At 34.7% G+C, this 20,822-nt stretch overlaps 1 protein-coding gene and 2 pseudogenes across 15 annotated transcripts in view; 1 reads left to right on the forward strand and 2 right to left on the reverse strand.

Moving 5' to 3' along the window:
• The window catches only part of CARF (calcium responsive transcription factor), an 83,401-nt gene that overhangs the window by 27,584 nt on the left and 34,995 nt on the right, over positions 1-20,822 (forward strand). For all 15 annotated transcript variants that reach the window (XR_006713103.1, XR_006713102.1, XM_045480794.1 and 12 more), the window contains 6 exons: positions 2,995-3,184; positions 7,757-7,877; positions 12,339-12,482; positions 15,470-15,703; positions 17,886-18,048; positions 19,029-19,092. Coding sequence is in view for 13 of the 15 variants with exons in the window: in XM_045480794.1 (XP_045336750.1) it covers positions 2,995-3,184; positions 7,757-7,877; positions 12,339-12,482; positions 15,470-15,703; positions 17,886-18,048; positions 19,029-19,092 (916 nt within the window). In the remaining 2 variants the exon portion in view is untranslated. The remainder of the gene's footprint in view (positions 1-2,994; positions 3,185-7,756; positions 7,878-12,338; positions 12,483-15,469; positions 15,704-17,885; positions 18,049-19,028; positions 19,093-20,822) is intronic.
• Positions 1,639-2,091, reverse strand: LOC123599772 (annotated as a pseudogene).
• On the reverse strand, positions 10,915-12,326 carry LOC123599334 (annotated as a pseudogene).

Consider the following 20,822-nt stretch of genomic DNA (forward strand, 5'->3'; position numbering starts at 1 on the left):
CACAAACCGTGAGATCTTGACCTGAGCTGAAATCAGGATTGGATGCTCAACCAACTAACTGAGCCAACCAGGCATCCCAAGAAAATTACTTTTTTGTTGTTGTTGTTAACTTTTTTTAATGTTTATTTTATTTTTGAGAGAAAAAGAAAGAGTGTGAGTGGGGGAGGGGCAGAGAGAGAGAAGGAGACACAGAAATCTGAAGCAGGCTCCAGACTCCAAGCTGTCAGCACAGAACCCAATGCGAGGATCGAACTCAGGAACCTCAAGATCATAACCTGAGCTGAAGCCTACCTCTTAACCATCCAGGCGCCCCATCCCAAGGAAAAAAATTTTTTTTAATTTTCTAATGCTTATCTATTTTGACAGAGAGAGAGAGTGAACAGGGGAGGGGCAGAGAGAGAGGGAGACACAGAATCCGAAGTAGGTTCCAGGCTCTGAGCTGTCAGCACAGAGCCTGACTTGGGGCTCAAACTGACAAGCTGTGAGATCATGACCTGAGCCGAAGTCGGATGCTTAACTGATTGAGCCACCCAGGCACTCCCAGAAAAAAATCCTAATAATCAAGTATAATGATGTGATCTATTGCAATGATTAGGACATGTTTACTATTGTTGATTTTCTAAGTCATATATATTTAGGTGTATATGTATAGATGGATAGTTTTTTTTTTTCCTTCACACTTTTGTTACTCATACTTTTTCACTGGTTTCCAAAAGTAACTATTATTGTTTTTGATGACAGTTTTTATTTTTTATTTTTTATTAAAAAAATTTTTTTTAACGTTTATTTATTTTTGAGACAGAGAGACAGAGCATGAACGGGGGAGGGTCAGAGAGAGAGGGAGACACAGAATCTGAAGCAGGCTCCAGGCTCTGAGCAGTCAGCACAGAGCCTGACGCCAGGCTTGAACTCACAACCGTGAGATCATGACCTGAGCTGAAGTTGGACGCTTAACCGACTGAGCCACCCAGGCGCTCCTGATGACAGTTTTTAAAATCATTATTATAAGCTTAACAGAATGCTACAAAAATTAAAGCATTAGCAATTATGTGGCCAAATCACCTTGTTTTACAACCATGATACATTGTGTGTGGCTTCCCTAATGTCATACATCTTGTAAGAAACTGGTTAAAACTGCCCAACAGAATGTTTTTCTATGGGCATTTATTAGATTTCACCAAAATGTAGTAGTTGGATAAATTTCAAAACTGTATTAAATTTTTATCTCCTGATAGAGGCCTGGTTATATTCTACTAATTCTGAATTTTTCCTTTTTTTTTTTTTTTTGGCAATATTATGAACTCTATTCATTTTATTTGTTTAAAAAATGGCATAGCTGGACTTCAAGTTTCTACTTTTATTGGTAGTCAGTATTTTGGTGAAGATATATCTAGGCTAGAAAAAAATTTATAAGTCTACACATTTTATTATTTTTAGGGGAAATTGGAGATAATGTATTGCTTGGCATCAGATTGTCTCTTCTTATTATGGCCCAAAGTACATCCACAGCAGTATTGTGATAATTTCGTCTTGTTAAATGTATTCCTGTAGGGTGAAATAGTTAGTCTAATACAGTAACAAGATTCCTAGTCCCATATCTCTGCTCTTATTCCCTCCATTTTTTTTGTCACATTAAAACACAATTGAAGTATTTTTATTTTATGTACAATGAGTTGGCATTAAGGTAGGTTATCTTGGATATCTGCAGTTAAAGTAGGTATCTTGGATGACCCATTCAAGGAAGTTCACGTAGTCCAGCTTAATGAAGCCTGTATCCTTCACGTACTGACAGAAACACTGGCGGCACATGTTGAGGCTGTATTCACACATCAGACCATGCTGGTTTGAGCAGATGCAGCAAGAACAGGAACCCTGGCCAGATTTCCTCAGTGGCTCCAGCAGAGCTGCTGGTGAACCAATTTGCACTCTCAGATGCAACGAGGCAAAATGTTGCTCTTGTTCCCTTTAATGAGGAAATATTCATGGAGCCAATTTCATGGAATTCATACATTTTATGTAAGAGATCACAGTTAACAGATTTTCTCTACTGGTGTAGAAAAAACTTCTACTTCTGTTGAGGGATATTCCCATGGTTGTGAGTGGATAGTGTCAATTTATTTACACGATTTACTTATACCTTCCTTGTTTTAGGAAGAATGAAGACAGCCTACAAAAATACATAAAATATATTAGCAAGGTAGAAATGAAAAGAATAAAAAATAAGAATGTAACGATAAAATGGAAGTAAGAAATGTATATCTTAATGAACTGTACATACACACATACATACACGCATACATATGTGCGCACACACACATACACACACACCCTTGTCTATAAGCATCTACATTTCAGAATGGGAAAACACAGTTAGTTACTAAATTCTGTGTCCACTAGATAAAAGTAATTAAGTTGATTTCCATAAAATAAAACCATTAACTATTTTTGGTTCTAGGTTCAGACAGGATTTTCTTTCAGAGAAGGATCTTCATAAAAAGAATCTTGATATAATGAGCAAATTCTTTGATATCATTTCAATATGGGAGATACATCACAATTTTCATAGATTTTCAAAAATATTTGTGTCATGTCAAGATTAATTTCAATAAAAGAAGCTCCACAGGGAGCCAGTACTTCATGGCTAGTTTGTGTTGACCTGGTTGGATCTAAGGGTAAAATTTAAATATATGGAAGAATGGATACATAATGTATTCTTCAAGCTGTCCTCCCTAACTGTTATTTCTCTCAAACAAGATTTTGATACTGATGGTATGACCATGAGTTTGAAATAATATTCTCTAACAAATACTTGGAGAATATTTACTTGAAATCAGATCAGATACACTGGTTGTAATACACCATTGATCTGACAGGAGAATGACATTCTGTTTTAAAAACTGATGAGTCTTTTATCTTGGAAAATCACTTCATTAAATTTTTGGTACAGTGAAACATTTGCTAATAATTTTGTTATTTAATTTCTATAATATGCAGAAAATTGGAGATTCTTACCGTGGCTACTGTGTAAGTGAGACTGAATTAGAAAGTGTCCTAACATTTCACAAGCAGCAAACTCAGAGTGTTTGGGGGACCCGCCAATCTCCAAGTCCAGCCAAGCCAGCTACACGCTTGATGTGGAAATCTCAATATGTTCCATATGACGGAATCCCATTTGTCAATGCAGGTACTTTTTAAAAGAAATTTTTTTTAAAGGTTCAGCACACCCATGATACACTGTGAAAATGTGGTTTTCCTAAAAGTTTTCTACCAAATTTTTCACTTTGGTGGATGACAGCTGAATGTTAATTGATGAAAATGCATATTAAACTAAAAATAAAACAAATATAACCAATTATTTTTATTATAAAATTGTATTATGTTAGAATAAATAATGCTTTCTTTAGATGTATTGATAAATAGAAAATAAAAACATTAACATAGCAATTTTATTATTTTAAATATGTGTATCTGTTGAATTTTTTTTTTATGAAATTCAGATATTCTCTTCTTTCTCTTGATTTGTCTTGTGGGACAAATATGTGTTCATTTTATGTAACTCTGGACTTACTACATAGAATTTGTATGCAATCTGGAGTTACTAAACAGAATTCTAAGACTAGGATACTCAAACATCAGATGTGTTACATATGGTATTCTCAAATACCAGGCTAGTGTGTATTAAAGTGGTAGAGTTTTGGTTGTTTTTTTTTTAAGATTTTTAAGTCATCTTTACACCCAACATAGGGCTCGAATTTACAACCCCGAGATTAAAAGTCACATGCTCTACCAACTGAGCCAGCCAGGTACCCCTGAAGTGGTAGGGTTTCAAACAATTCCCAGAGATTTATCCTAGGACTAGTCAGACTCCCAAGAACATAAAAATAAGTGATTTATTTCAGGACTATGGGAATACTGAGTCAGCTGGAGGAGTTGCAGTCTTATCCTGGACCTCTGAGGGTAAAAAAAAAGATACTTAGAAGAAGATGAGATAAATGTAACCTCTTCTGCCCAGGTTTCATCACTATCTTATAAAAGAAACGCAACATTTCCCCCCTCCCTAGATCTTATCCCCATGTTAACTCTCCACAGGCAACCACCACATAAATTTGGTATGTATCTTTCCAGTCTATATTTGTATACTTTGCCATACGTGTTTGTCTTTATAATAATATATTGTTTTGAATACTTTTAAATATTCATAAATAGTAAACTACAGACATTCTTATGTAAATTTTCACTCACACTTATTTCTTTTTTTTCCACCCTTATTTCTTGAAATCTGTACATATTGATACTTACAGACCTTAATTTAACTAATATATAACATTCCAGCATATCACCAGTAATATCAAAAATAATGCCACTAATGATCATTTAAGATGTTTCTAACTTTTCAATATTACAAAGAATGCTGTAGTCAAATCTTGACAGTGTACATTTTCTGCTGAGAAGATGGAAATAAGATAATGGTGTATGCTTTAAAGTGGAGATGCTGAGTTGTAAAGTATGCCCTTTACAAGATTATTTCAAGTTGTTCTCTAAAGTGGCTGTACAGGTCCAAGTCTCCTCTCTAAAATTTTTTGGCCACATGTATTTCAGAATTTTTGGAATGTAGCATGATACTATTACAGAATAGTCCTAGCAAGTATTCTGTAGACACTATCACATAATCAAACACAGTAATACTTTATGGATAGTCACACTAGGAAGGATAAGCAAAAGAACATAAATAGCCTTGTAAAATTCAGGTCAGGTTTTGTAGTCAAATGAGTTCCAAAATATTTGTTTTCTGAACTTTTTCTATTTCAGAATTGTACATGAGGGAATGACGACCTGTACCAATTTTTACTTGTTTCAACAATGTATGAAAATTTCCCTTTCCTTCATTCACTTTATGACTTAGCATTGTGGACTTTAAAAATCTTTATATATTCTGGAAATTTTCTCATATATATACACACATATATATAGATATATATGTATAGAAAGATATATATAACATATATAACAATATATGAAATCCCATGATTCCATGTATTCATCATCTAGCTTCAACAACACTTAGCATACGGTCAATCTTGTCTCATTTATATCCCCCTTCTTCATTCCTACCTCCAAGATGATTTTCCAGCAAATTCCAGATATCCCATTGTTTTATGTGTAATTACTAAAGTATATATTATATGCTAAAGTATATATCTCTAAAAGATAAGGACTCTTTATACACATGCATATGTTAAGTCAAGTTACATTATTAACATTTTAAAAGAATTAACTAATTTCTTAGTGTCATAGAATGTCCAAAGTTCACATTTCTTTACTTATCTAAGAATTCTTTTTCCGTAGGTTTGTTCAGATTCACTTCCAGAGTTCACAGATTACATTTGTGTTAATTTATCTCTTAAATTTTTCATCTAAAAATTTATTTTCTCTTTTCCCCCAGGTAGTTTGTCCTGTAGAGTTTGTCATATTCTGAGTTTTGCTGATCCCATCTCTGTGATGTAGTTTAGCATGTTTTTTTTTTTTAAATCTCCTCTATTTCCAGTGAACTATTAGATCTAGAGGCTTGATTAAATGAGGATTTAATCTCCATTAAAGTATTGTACAAAAATGCTTCATAGGTGTGCTGTGTACTTCTTATTGCTACCTATGTGCAACACCTTTTTGTGATGTTAAGATTGATCAGTGGGTTCAGTTATTTTAGAGTATTGTTAAAAATTTTTTTTGCCAATCCAAAGAGTGTGAGATGGTATTTTACTATTGCTTTAATTTGCATTTCCATATTTCCATCTTTTTATTTGTTCATTTAATATCTTATTTTTTCTTTCTGAATTACCTATTAATAGTCTGCCCATTATTCTCTTTGGTTCTTTATTTTTATTTTTTAAAAATTTTTTAGTATTTATTATTGACAGAGAGAGAGAGACAGAGAGACAGAGCATGAGTTGGGGAGGGCAGAGAGAGAGGGAGACACAGAATCTGAAACAGGCTCTAGGCTCTGAGCTGTCAGCACAGAGCCCGACGTGGGGCTCAAACTCACTGACAGCAAGATCATGACCTGAGCCGAAGTCGGACGCTCAACCGACTGAGCCACCCAGGCGCCCCTGGTTCTTTAGTTTTAAAGCTTATTTGTAGTTCTTTATATTCTGCATATTCTTTGTTATATGTGTTGTAAAATACTGTTTTTTAAACTTTTTTACCTTTATGGTGTCTTTTAAATTAAAAAATTTTAATTTTTAATTCATGTCAGCTTTTTCAACACTTTTATTTATGACTGGTGTTTTTTATTTTAAATTTGAAAAGTTTGCTGTGCTCTGCTATACTCTACATGGAACTGGATATTTGACTTAAAGTCATAAACTTTATAGTTTTCACATCCACTTATTTGTATTCTTTTGCTATGTAACAAATTACCCAAAACCTGATGGCTGAAAACAACAAACATTTATCTCATTGTTCCTCTGGGTCAGGAATCCAAGAGCTGCTTAGCAAGGTAGTTCTGCCTCAGGTTCTGTCACAAGACTGCTTGCTATTAAGGTGTTGGTTGGAGCTACAGTCATCTCACCACTTGGCTGGGGCAGAATGTGCTTTCAAGCTCACTCATGTGGCTTATTCCTTGCCACATGGGTGTCTCCACAGAGCTGCCTCACCACAGACAGCTGATTTCGCCCAGAGAGAGCAATCCAAGCAAGAGCAAGAGAGTACCCAGGATGGAAGTCACAGTCTTTTTATAACCTAGTATCAAAAATAGCATCTTGTCACTTCTGCCATGTTCATTAGAAGTAAGTTAATAAGTCTAGCCCATGCTCAAGGGGAGGGAATTACACAAGGACATGAGTACTAGGAAAATAGGGATCATTGGGGGCCATATTATAGGCTGGTTATTACATTATTGTAGTCCCCCCTTATCCGTAGTTTCACTTTCCAAGGTTTCAGTTGCCTGTTCTCAACCTCAGTCTGGAAGCAGATGATCCTCCTGACGTTTTGTCAGAAGGTCAGTAGTAGCCTAATGCTACATCACAATGCCTACGTCATTCACCTCACTTCATCTCATCACATAGGCATTTTATCATCTCACATCATCACAAGAAGAAGAAGGGTGAGTACAGTACAATAAATTATTTTGAGAGAGAAACCCCATTCATATAACTTTTATGACAGTATATCGTTATAATTGTTCTATTTTATTAGTTATTGTAATCTATTACTGTGCCTTAGGTTATTAATTAAACTTTATCATAGGCATATATGTATAGGAAAAAGCATAGTTTATATAGGGTTTAGTACTGTCCATCATTTCAGGCATTCACTGTGGGTCTTGGAACATATCCCCCGCAGATAAGGGGGGACTACTGTATTCTAATAGTACAAATAGAAATAAGGAAATAAATAGTTATAAAATGAAATAAAACTTTAAATGACAATATTTACTAACAAATGTACCTTTTACTAATTTCTACTTATAAGGTGGCAAATTTTATTATTAAAAATTATATGTATGTAAATATCAGTTAACATTCAGTAAATGTGGTATTATCAAATTTCTTTACCATAATGTACATTTGGTAAATATTACAATAAACTCTTAAATTTATATGTTTATACATCTTACTAAGACTTACTGATGTTTTCTTTCCTTAAAGTTGCATAATTGAAAGTGCAAATTTTGACATTGCCACCACTAAGTTATTTTTATTCTAGTGTCCAGAACAGATGGATACTTCAATTAATATCAATAGTTGGTTTTGGCCTACAGGGAGTAGAGCCGTGGTAATGGAGTGTCAGTATGGGCCAAGGAGAAAAGGTTTCCAGTTAAAAAAAATCAGTGAACAGGAAAGCAGGTCTTGTCAGCTCTACAAAGCCACTTGTCCAGCCCGGTAAGCTTTATTTTTTTTTTTATTTCCTTTTTTTAAATATTTCATTTTTAATAGCTAACAGACACATTTCTATTAAGTTTAAACAGTGCCAAAAAGTACACAGTGAAACCTAAGTTTCCTTTTATCCTTAACCCTATGTCTCTTTTTAAGGCAACAACTCTTAACAGTTTCTTGTGTAACCCTCCAAAGATATTCTGTGTATATGCATACATATATATCCTCCTTTACACTCAAAAATGATGAAATCTCAGTAAAACTTATAATATTTTCTTTCCTTAAAGTTAGGTAGTTGTGTACATTCTTTCCTGCTGTGAATTCACATTGCTTTATTTCCATTCTGAATACCTATTATGGTTATTTACTGCACAACTGTTTTGCCTCATACTAGTGTGGATGCAATGACATATACTACTCTATGCTTTGTTTTTGTTATTTCATTCCCAGTGTGTCTCAAAGCTGCCTCCATATTTGTACATAAAAATGAACTGATTCCTTCCTTTTATTTATTTATTTTAAATTTTTTTTAATGTTTATTTTTTTTAAATTTTTTTTAACGTTTATTTATTTATTTATTTATTTTTTTAAATTTTTTTTTTCAACGTTTATTTATTTTTGGGACAGAGAGAGACAGAGTATGAACGGGGGAGGGGCAGAGAGAGAGGGAGACACAGAATCGGAAGCAGGCTCCAGGCTCTGAGCCATCAGCCCAGAGCCCGCCGCAGGGCTCAAACTCACGGACCGTGAGATCGTGACCTGAGCTGAAGTCGGACGCTCAACCGACTGAGCCACCCAGGCGCCCCATTGTTTATTTATTTTTGAGACACAGAGAGACAGAGCATGAACGGGGGAGGGTCAGAGAGAGAGGGAGACACAGAATCCGAAGCAGGCTCCAGGCTCTGAGCTGTCCGCACAGAGCCCGACGTGGGGCTTGAACTCACGGACTGTGAGATCATGACCTGAGCCGAAGTCGGACGCTTAACCGACTGAGCCACCCAGGCACCCCATTATTTATTTATTTTAAAAATTGAAATACAGGGGCGCCTGGGTGGAGCAGTCGGTTAAGCGTCCGACTTCGGCCAGGTCACGATCTCGCGGTCCGGGAGTTCGAGCCCCGCGTCAGGCTCTGGGCTGATGGCTCAGAGCCTGGAGCCTGTTTCCGATTCTGTGTCTCCCTCTCTCTCTGCCCCTCCCCCATTCATGCTCTGTCTCTCTCTGTCCCAAAAATAAATAAAAACGTTGAAAAAAAAAATTTATTAAAAACTGAAATACAGCTGACAGATACCACTATGTTAGTTTCATGATTCTTTCAGTAGCCATTCAATATTACATTTATGGATGAATTGTCATTTACAAAATTAGTCCTCTGATGATAGACATGTAAGCTCTGAAAAGTATCCTTTATTATTGTATATAAAACTGCAGTATAACATTATGCCTGTTTGTATACTTGTGCAAGAATACCAGTAGAATAAATTTCTTGAAATGAAATTGCTAGAGCAAAGGTTATATTCTTTTAAATGTTGACAGGTATTGTAAAGAAAGTTGTTCTTTAGAGAAATTTTACGAATTACATTCATACCAACAATGTACAAAATCAACACAGTACGTTTTAAACAGAATAGGACTACAGACTGGCCATTGCTCTGGGTGAGAGTGAAAAATTTGAAGCAATAAAAGGTTTTTATTATGTTCTTTTCTAATATTTCTTTTTCAGACATTGAAATTTTTAAATTATCAAATAAATAAAATTTAAAAAGATAACATATAAAGGCAGGGTTTAGTTGATCTTTGGAACATTTTATTTCATTATCACATGTCATACACAAACCTCTGCATTCTCAAGAAATTTTTAAAGCCAGTTCAGAAGACTTTTCATATTTAATCTGATATTGTTAACTTTAGGCAATATTTAAACCTGACTGTGAAACAAAACTTTCAACTGCTTTTAAATATAAGCAATATAAAATTTCAGGTATAACTTAAGAGAAAATCTCTGTGTATAAAGAAATAATTTTATTCTCTGTCATTCTACAAGTACTTTTTCAGTATCTACTCCATGCTCAGCAATACATTGGGAAGGAAGGAGACTGAAAGAGTCTTAAGATTTCGCTTACTCTTGGGAAACTTAAAATATTGTTGGGGTACCTCAGGAAACAGAAAACTGTGGGAGGGGCACACGGGTGGCTCAGGTGGTTAAGTGTCCGACTTCGGCTCAGGTCACTATTTCATGAGTTCGAGCCCCACATCGGGCTCTATGCTAACAGCTCAGAGCCTGGAGCCAGCTTCATATTGTGTCTCCCTCTCTCTCTGCCCCTCCCCCACTCACACTCTGTCCCTCTCTCTCAAAATTAAATAAACATTAAAACAAACAAACAAACAAAAAAACTATTGGAGAACATAATAGTATAGTATATAGTACCAAATGTGTCAATTAGCTAACTCATCAGAGAAGAAATATATCCATGCAAACTTATTAGCAGGAAAAGTACAAATTAACCTGGATGCTGAAGTTTAGATTGAATTTGGGTAGGCAGAGAATTAGAGAGAAGATAATTGTTTGTAGACCAGGAGCATTCTATAAATAAAGATATGGTGTGATTGTATTTTTGGTATCAGAGAAGGAACATTGAAATGATAAACTTCACAGAAAAAAGCAATTTTATGTTTGAAGTACTTGAAAGTAAGATTAGGTGAATAAGGTAGAGTCATATGGAATGCCTTGAATGCTGCCAAGACATATGTACTTGATTAAAGAGCAGATAAATTCTTCAAGAGAGAACTACAAATGTGAGCAATTATTGTAGCATTGATATATCAAGTGGGTTTAAGGAACAAGGCCCAGAGGACCAGAAGGAGGCTATTAAAATAATCCAGGCATGAGTTTTTATTTTTATGCTTAAGATCTATTTATTATTTATTTTTACAAGTAGCAAAGTCCCTCCATTTTTTCTAGCTTAATATACATGGATATAAAAAGCTATTGATTTTACCCTGCCTCCCACCCTGACAGAATGGGGTAAGAGGAGGTTGTGAGCTCAGAGCAGCCTCTTGATGCCAAGGTGGTTCCTTTTTACCTCAGACTTGAACTCTGGTGCTCTAATCAGTTAGACTTTTGCTGATTTCTTTTCAGTTTAAGAAAATCTATGAGTTTGTGAGCATTCTCCCCAGTGTCCGGGTCTACAAAGTCCTTGGGAAGTTGGTTACTCAGATAGGGACTGGGTTGAACTCTTACTTCACTATTTGTGCAGCTGAAAGCTGGAGAATCCTGCTCCAGGGCATCTCTTTCACTAAAATCACCTTTTAAGTTTCTCTCAGATATCAGCTCTTCCCAAGTACACAGCAGTGAATCAGTTAACTTCACCAAATGGATTAAAATCAATCAGCTACACCTTCCCACTGCTGTTTCTAGATACATCCAACACAAAGTCTTCATTTAAGAATTTATACTGTGTTTCTTGGAAAACTGTTGTATGCACCTGCAAATCTTTTCCTTTTGTTTAGAAATATGATCATAGTATTGTGTATAGTCCCTTTGAAAAATACCAGTAAGCTTGTTTTCCTTAACAAAACATCAGAACTCAGCCCCAGAAATTAATTCACACCATTGTTGAAGAACAAGTTCATATTCTGTACGAGGATCTGGAGAATCATCAGTGCAATGAATAAATGGTTGAGTGAAGTCAAGAATGATGAAATCAGAACTCTTGAACAATGGAAAGTTGTCACTGAATGTTTTACATTTCAGAGAACTGTTCATTGCTATCCAGTTTGCATCCCTTGGAGCACTCCAGTTAAGCCTAGGAAATACACTGCCTCCACCCCCACCTCACCCTCACCCCACCCCCACCCTGGGGAATCCATAGCTTCATGGACTTTAGTGGTAAACTTGGGAAATTCTGGTGCCATAAGCAAAGCCATGTTCTCATCATCCGACCACTACATTTCTTCTGCCTCGTCATCACTGGCTGAGAATGTGTTGGCGGATCTTCTCTTCCTGAAACCACCAGAGTTCCATCATGGAGTAAATAATCCTTCACATTCTGAGGAAGTGGAAGAAGACACACTTGATGGTAAGGCTTCAGAACAGTGGATACCACGTGGAGAAATGCCCCGTATTCATCCTCCAGCTGCTGCTGCCGCCACCGCCCCCACCTCTCCCAGCACCCTCCTGGAACTCCCAGGCAGGAGTTTTTTATGGCTTTCAGAAGAATTGAGAAGAGGGAAATCCAGAAACAAAATTACTATCCATAAATATTCAGATACTTTTATTGACATCATGAGTATTGTTCATTTGCTAAGTATTATGCACTGAAATATGGCTTATTTTTCAACATAATCCTCTGAATGCTTTCTAATTTAATTTAATTTTTTAAAAGTTTAATACTTAAACTTTTGCTTGATAAGTTAGATTTTCTTAAGATTATAATATAATGAAACAAATTCTTCTTTTTTTATAAAAAGGATTTACATTAAAAAGGTACAGAAGTTTCCTGAATATAGAGTTCCTACAGACCCCAAAATTGACAAGAAAATAATCCGAATGGAGCAGGAAAAAGCCTTTAACATGCTAAAGAAGAATTTGGTAGATGCTGGTGGTGTTCTTAGGTATGACATTTATATCATTTTTTTTATTTTTACAAATTAGCTCCATTTACAATATTTTTTTGCTGTAAGAGAAACTATAATTATGTTTTCTAATTATTTCATTAAGAAAAGGTTTTTATAAGGGACATGTCTCACTAGTAATTTCCTAGGTATTAAAGCAGTTTGTTGCTGTATAAGCCATTGAGTTTATCAGCCAAATGTTTGGATAATGCTGACCAAAGAATTCATATAACATATGGATGTTTTTCCCCAAAATGACAAATACAGGTTTAATAACACATATCATTATGTATTTCACACTTTGTTTCTGACACTTCATTGGAACCGAACTTGCAGTCACCTGTATGTATTTTTTTTACCCATCTTTGATTATCTATGACAGCCAGAAATTAATTCTAAGCCCTACATATAATTCCATTTTGTACTTTTTGGGCTTCAGGTTTTATATAAGAAGAAATACTAGCCTTCCTTCTTTCCTTCATATTCAGTCTAGGTGAAGAATTTACAGTAATGCAATGGGATTAAATATACGGAATATAGTTTTTGTGTGAACTTTAGAAAAACTTTCAGATGTATAGAAAATGAGTAGTCAAAAATTAGATCATCCAGGTTAGAGAACATTGCATATAATTTTTAAGTAGGCTCCATTTCATGCAATATCAATCATTGCAAGCACTTTGTACAAAAGTATCAATTAAAACAGTATCCTACCAGATCATTTCATTTTCCTAGCATCTGTTTTTTGGGCACTGCACTGCTGTATGAAAGATCTGTATTCATCTTCTAGTTAATTATCTTGCTCATTGGGGCAATTGGAGATGGGGTGCTGTTAGAGGCAGTTTATTGAGTTCCCGTCAGAGAAGATTCTCCCACATAACTCAATAGGCACTGAATTATAGCCACTCTTTGTTTAGACAGATTAGAGGTGGAACACAGAAGTTATAATTTGGGGACAAAATAGGAAAATGGGAAAATACACAATTTAAAAGATGATGACTTTAGGGGTGCCTGGCTGCTCTGTCAGTTGAGTGTCTGACTTTGGCTCAGGTTATGATCTCACAGTTTGTGGGTTTGAGTCCACATGGGGCTCTCTGCTGTCAGCAAAGAACTCACTTTGGATCCTCTGTCCCCCTCTGTCTTTGCCCTTCCCTCACTTGTTCTCTTTTTCTCAAAATAAATACACACACTTTAAATGCACAAATAAATAAAAGATGATGACTTTAAAAGTCTTGTTATTTTGAGGTAAAATTTACTTAACATGAAAATTTTTTTATCATGTTTCAGAGCTGGCTTTTTTTTTTTAATTTATTTTTTAAATTTACATCCAAGTTAGCATATAGTGCAACAATGATTTCAGGAGTAGATTCCTTAATGTCCCTTACCTATTTAGCCCATCCCCACTCCTACAACCCCTCCAGTAACCCTCTGTTCTCCATATTTAAGAGTCTCTTACATTTTGTCCCCCTCCCTGTTTTTATATTATTTTTGCTTCCCTTCCCTTAGTTCATCTGTTTGGTATCTTAAATTCCTCATATGAGTGAAGTTATATATTTGTCTTTCTCTGACTAATTTCGCTTAGCATAATGCCCTCCAGTTCAATCCAGTAGTTGCAATTGGCAAGATTTCATTCTTTTTGATTGCTGAGTAATACTCCATTGTATATATATACCACATCTTCTTTATCCATCCATGGACATTTGGACTCTTTCCGTACTTTGGCTACTGATAGCGCTGCTATAAACATTGGGGTGCATGTGTCCCTTCGAAACAGCATACTGGTATCCCTTGGATAAATACCTAGTAGTGAAATTGCTGAGTTATAGGGTATTTCTATTTTTAATTTTTTGAGGAAACTCCATACTGTTTTCTAGACTGGCCGCACCAGTTTGCGTTCCCACCAGCAGTGCAAAAGAGATCCTCTTCTTCCACATCCTCACCAACATCTCTTGTTGCCTGAGCGGTTAATGTTAGCCATTGTGGTTTTAGTTGTATTTCCCTGATGACGAGTGATGTTGAGCATTTTTTCATGTGTCAGTTGGCTATCTGATGTCTTCTTTGGAGAAGTATCTATCCATGTCTTTTGCCCATTTCTTCACTGGATTGTTTTTTGGGTGTTGAATTTGATAGATTCTTTATAGATTTTGGATACTAACCCTTTATCTGATATGTCGTTTGCAAATATCTTCTCCCATTCCGTCAGTTGCCTTTTAGTTTTGTTGTTTCCTTTGCCGTGCAGAAGCTTTTTATCTTGATGAGGTCCCAGCGGTTCATTTTTGCTTTTGTTTCCCTTGCCTTCGGAGACATGTCAAGTAAGATGTTGCTGTAGCTGAGGTCAAAGAAGTTGCTGCCTCTTTTCTCCTTTAACGTTTTGATGATTTCCTGTCTAACATTTAGGTCTTTCATCCATTTTGAATTTATTTTTGTGTATGGTGTATGAAAGTTGTCCAGTTTCATTCTTCTACATGTCGCTGTCCAGTTTTCCCAGCACCACTTGCTAAAGAGACTATCTTTATTCCATTGGATATTCTTTCCTGCTTTGTCAAAGATTAGTTGGCCATACGTTTGTGGGTCCGTTTCTGGGTTCTCTATTCTGTTCCATTGATCTGAGTGTCTGTTTTTGTGCCAGTACCATACTGCCTTGATGATTACAGCTTTGTAATACAGCTTGAATTCTGGAACATGAAATTTAAAATACGATTTTCATATATATTTAACTCCTATACCCCTCCTTTACTTTAGGGCCAGAGTAAAAGTCTATAAAGGTTCATAAAGATTTTTATTTAATTGAGTATAGAACCAACTTAGAACAAGCAGAGGACATTTTAAGATTTATTTATTAGTTTTAAATTGCTAATTATATTCATTTAATATGATATCATATAATCTTTTCTTAAAAGGTTATTCTTTTTCTTGATGAGGTTTAACATAAGTAACTATGATCCGTGCCTTTGTTTAATAGCATAATTTTAAATATTTCCACTTCTCAGATGGTATGTACAGTTACCTACAAAGCAAGCTCATCAGTATCACGAGTTAGAAACTTCCTGCCTTGCTTTGTCACCTTCCCCTTTTCCTGTGCCTTCTCTTGAAGAAGAGGAAACTGCAATTAGGGATGAAAATTGCGCATTACCCTCACGTCTACATCCTCAAGTAGCACATAAGATTCAAGAATTAGTGTCACAAGGAATAGAACAAGTGTATGCAGTAAGGAAACAGCTAAGGTATGGTAAAAACAAATTGTTCTTTTACATTTTTCATTTTTGTTTGTTGGTTTAAATAATACACTTACCAGGGTGCCTGGGTGGCTCAGTTCGTTAAGTGTCCAACTCTTGATTTCAGCTCAGGTCATGATCTCACAGTCGTGGGATTGAGCCCTGCATTGGTCTCTGCATTGCGTGTGGAGCCTGCTTAGGATTCTCTCTCCCTCTCTTTCTCTCTGTCCCTCTCCCACATACATGCATGCATGCTTTCTCTCTCTCTCAAAATAAATAAACATTAAAAAAGTAAAAAAATAATAACACTTTTATTATCATAGACATTTTCCAGGATGTATGCTATCAGAGTAGATAAGGATTATAATTTATTAATTTATTAAAATAATCTTATGAACTGATCATTTTGTAGCAGATCTTTGGCAAGCCATGAGTAATGATTCAAATTATTCATTTAAAATATTCCATAATCAGATTTAACAAATTGGACTATTTCTGAATGATATATAAATTGAATTATATAATAAATACCTTTAAAAAAAAACCTTTGTAGAACCAAAGATTTTAAAACCTAGGCCAAGATACTTATTTAAGCTATTTGAAATGCAATTAAATGTATTACAACAAAAGAACATCGATAGTTCTTTTTTTTTTTTTTTTAACTAGAAAGCATTTTATTAATGGAAGTTATAAAGCAATATTCATTTAAGTACATAGATCTTTGTATGATTAAATTATATGTAGCACACTGGTCCAATGTCATTGATACTGAAGATACAATAATTATTATGTGGCGCTTACTATGTATGTAACAGATATTGTATGCACTTTATATGCACAATCTCATTTATTCCTGCAACTTTATAAAGTTGATATATTTACCTCCATTCTTCACATGAGAAAATGGACACTATGAGTGGTTAAATAACTGGCTTAAGAGGTAGAGGCAGAACTGAAATCTAGATCTAATTCTACAGCCTGTGCTCTTTACCATGATTTCTGATATTTATTCCTGGCCTTATTCCTACTAGTTATAGTGTAGTTATAACTAGTTACAGTAGTCTGATCTGAACAACACAGTGAGTATTTCCTAGGATTATTTCTTAATTAATATATGATTTTTCCTATTTAACAACTTTCTTAGACATTTATATTCATTTTCATTGGGGCATTGTTAGAACAGACCCCAAATTTGGTAAAACCATACATTATTTACTAAACTTGAATCTTAAGAACAGAGGTATAATACAGCTCTGCAGTATGGTCTATAGAATGTAATGCACGAAGCATATAAATACTGCACTTTATCATTTCTTTTTTTTTCCATTTTATTTAATTTATTTTTTTAATTTACATCCAAATTAGTTAGCATATAGTGCAATAATGATTTCAGGAGTAAATTTCTTAATGCCCCTTACCCATTTAGCCCATCCCCCCCTCCCACAACCCCTCCAGTAACCCTCTGTTTGTTCTCCATATTTAAGAGTCTCTTATGTTTTGTCCCCCTCTCTGTTTTTATATTATTTTTGCTTCCTTTCCTTTGTGTTCATCTGTTTTGTATCTTAATGGACTTTATCATTTCTTTTATGTATTTGTATACATTTATATGTCAGTGCTGTCTTCTATTTCTATACTTTCTTTTATCTACTTATAAAATTGGAGCAGATCACATTTTATATAGTAAGTGATGCCTTTTGGCAACAGTGTAAGATGATGTAGGCCCAAGCTTTCTTACTTACTGGCTAGATGTATAGCTTTGGAAAATTATTTAATGTCAGCAGCCCTCAGTTCCCTCATCTGTAAAGTGAGAATGATAATTGCACTTTCTTCACAGGATTATAGTAAGCATTAATGGAGATCCTTGATGTCAAATGTTTAGTACACTGCTTGACATCATTAACATTCAAAACATATTATGCCTAAACTGAAAATAGTGGTTCTTTTAAAAATTCATAAAAATGTCAAAGCTCACTCTAAGATACATAGGTGTTTAATGAAAATACTACATTTTTTAATCCATATGATTTCTTTGATTTAATGTATGAAAAAATTTAAACTGGAAAAATATAAATTATAAAGCTATAAACCATGCTTTACAGAAGTTTATGCTAAAAAAGAACCTTTTTCTCATTTTATCTGAAGTATATTGCTAGATTATTTATGTTTTTGTTTTGTTTTATGCTCTCCACAGAAAATTTGTGGAAAGAGAACTATTTAAACCTGATGAGGTGCCTGAAAGACATAACTTATCCTTTTTTCCAACTGTAAATGATATTAAAAATCACATCCATGAGGTACAGAAAGCCTTAAGAAATGGAGATAATGTGTATAACTCAGATATTATTCCAGCAACGGTATGATTACAACTGTAATTCTTTGTTTTATTATAGAATCTTTCTCTATTACTTTTGGCCTTATAGTGGTGGTTGTTAATAGGCCATATAAATGATTGTGATGAAAGAAAAAAAAGTCTCTTAAAATGTAAACACTGTGAATCCTCAGATGATGATTTGACTGAAATTTGTATATTACTGTCACAAGAAGAAATATCAGTGAATAGCCATCTCTGACTATAATAACAATAGTAATCTTCATTTAAAAATCAACATTATTTTATCTCTGTATAAAGTGTATCTTATTCATCTAACAGATATTTATTGAGTATATACTGTGTATATCTCCCTCTCTTTTTAAATAGGTTGACAACTTTCAGTACAATAGTTCAGACTTGAATACACAGCATTTTTGTATCTACAAAGGGATGATATTGGTTCTGTATGCCATCTATGGATATCAGTTTTACGTCAACTGTGATGCTTTAATTACCCCGAATATTGGTCATTTCTATGAAAATTTTGCTTACTCTGAAGGGAATAATATAATTACTCAAAAACTAATTATAGTACAGACAGTAATTATGGCATTAAAATCCTAGTAGCAAACCTTTTGCTCTCCATGTTTTTACTATCCAAATTATGTCTTCTTAACTGAATAGATTCAGATTTTAAGCTAGTCCTATTATTCTTTTCCATCCAAAACTCTCTTGATTATTCACTGTCCAAAGTTCAGGAAGTAAAATGGATTTGTTTAGTAATGATCTTTGCCATTTCTGCTTGCTATCCGAATTTTTGCTATCTGAACTTGGGAAGCTTATGTATTTGGATGGTGAAGTATACTCGTGCTTTAAGAATATAAACAAGTGAAGAGAGTAATCACTGAATAAAACACAATTGTACTGTCATTGAATAAAATATGACAGTTGTATTGATGTTTTAAAATATTTTGCAACATAAATTCTTTATTGTTTTTACTGAAATAAATGTTTCCATTTCAGCTTCAGTGGACTACAGATAATGGGCATATTCTCAGAGAGACTGTGACAGTTACATTTGCAGAAGGTATGTTATCCTGAATATCTTTAAAATATAAAATTAGTGTCAAAACTGGAAGATACTTATTTTTTTCAATTTTTAAAAAATGTGTATTTTGAGAGAGAGAGGGAGGGACAGAGGGAGGGAGCAGGAGAGCAGGAGAGCATGAGAGGGGGAGGGGCAGACAGAAAGAAAGAAAGTATCCGAAGCAGGCTCTGCACTGTCAGCACAGAGCCAGACATGGGGCTTGAACCCACAAACTATGAGATCATGACCTGAGACAAAATCAAGAGTCAGACATTTAACTGACTAAGCCACCCAGGTGCCCCAAAACTGGAAGACATTTAAGGTATTATCTAATCAAATTTTATGGATGAGGAAATCATGGCCAAAAGAGACAAGAGCAACTATGTTAGGTTTCGTCAAAATAATTCCAGCTGTTTAAACTTCCTCATGTGTATTATTCAGGCATAAAAAAGGATGAGCTGTTGCCTTCTGTGACAACATGGATGGACCTAGAAGGTATTACGCTAAGTAAAATAAATCAGACTGAGAAGGACAAATACCATATGATTTCCCTCATATGTGGGATCTAAAACCAAAACAACTGAATAAACAAAAAGCAGAATCAGACTTCAAATACGGAGAACAAACTGATAGTTGCCAGAGGGGAGGGATGGTAAGGTAATGGGCAAAATGGGTGAGGAGGAGTGGGAGATACAGGCTTCTAGTTATGGAATAAATAAGTCATGGGAATAAAAGGCACAGCATAGGGAATATAGTCAATAATGTTGTAATAGTGTTGTATGTTGACAGATGATAGCTACACTTGTGAGCATAACATAACATATAAAGAAGTTGAATCATGTGTTATACACCTGGAACTAATGTAACATCGTGTGTCAACTATACTAAAACAAATTGAAAATAAAAAATAAGGGATGCCTGGCTGGCTTAGTTGGAAGAGCATGTGACTCTTGATCACGGGGTTGTGAGTTTGAGCCCCACATTGGGTGTAGAGATTAAAAAATATGTATATAAATTTTAAAAAATAAAAAATTTCCTCACATAATCAGCTTTTATTCTTTATGATTAAAATTTTGAGGCTGACTACTAGTACAGTTTACTCTAAAGTTAGGCTAATTCCAGTAGTAATAACCCTAAGGTACCTTGATCAGGAAGCTATTGTCCATTTTGTATGGTTTGTTTTTTCTCATATGTTTACTCTTATACTCTCTTACTGGTCCAGATTTATTTCACCTTTTTTTTCCCCTTTCTTCTGAAAACATGTTTTCTCCACTTCTATATGGCAAACTTCTCTCATCAATGAAATCAATCTCTTTGGCTTTAAGTGTTCTCTTAACTTCACCCCCTGTATAAAGTTAGACATTCACTCTTTGTACTTACCTCTGCATTTAACATGGTATCCTTTTGTTTATAGGTCTGTATCTTTCGTTATGATTTGAACTTCTCAGGGGCAAAGATTGTATTTTATTCAAGTTACCATACCTAGTTCCTAGCATAATGCCTGCTACAAAGTTAATATCTAAATAAATGCTTTAGAATAAATTAATGAATAGCTATATACAGTACAATTTTTTCTTTATTCTTTGATTGATTAACCTTTAAGAGAGCCTGTGCATAGAGAATAACGTTCAAATTCCTTAACATTATTCATTTGTTCTGCACATATTTTACTCACTGTGATAAATGTTGGACATAAAAAAGAACAAGTTTCTTCCTCCATTGAATTTCAA

The sequence above is a fragment of the Leopardus geoffroyi genome, chromosome C1 (genome assembly GCF_018350155.1).
Source record: "Leopardus geoffroyi isolate Oge1 chromosome C1, O.geoffroyi_Oge1_pat1.0, whole genome shotgun sequence".
Taxonomy (NCBI): domain Eukaryota; kingdom Metazoa; phylum Chordata; class Mammalia; order Carnivora; family Felidae; genus Leopardus; species Leopardus geoffroyi.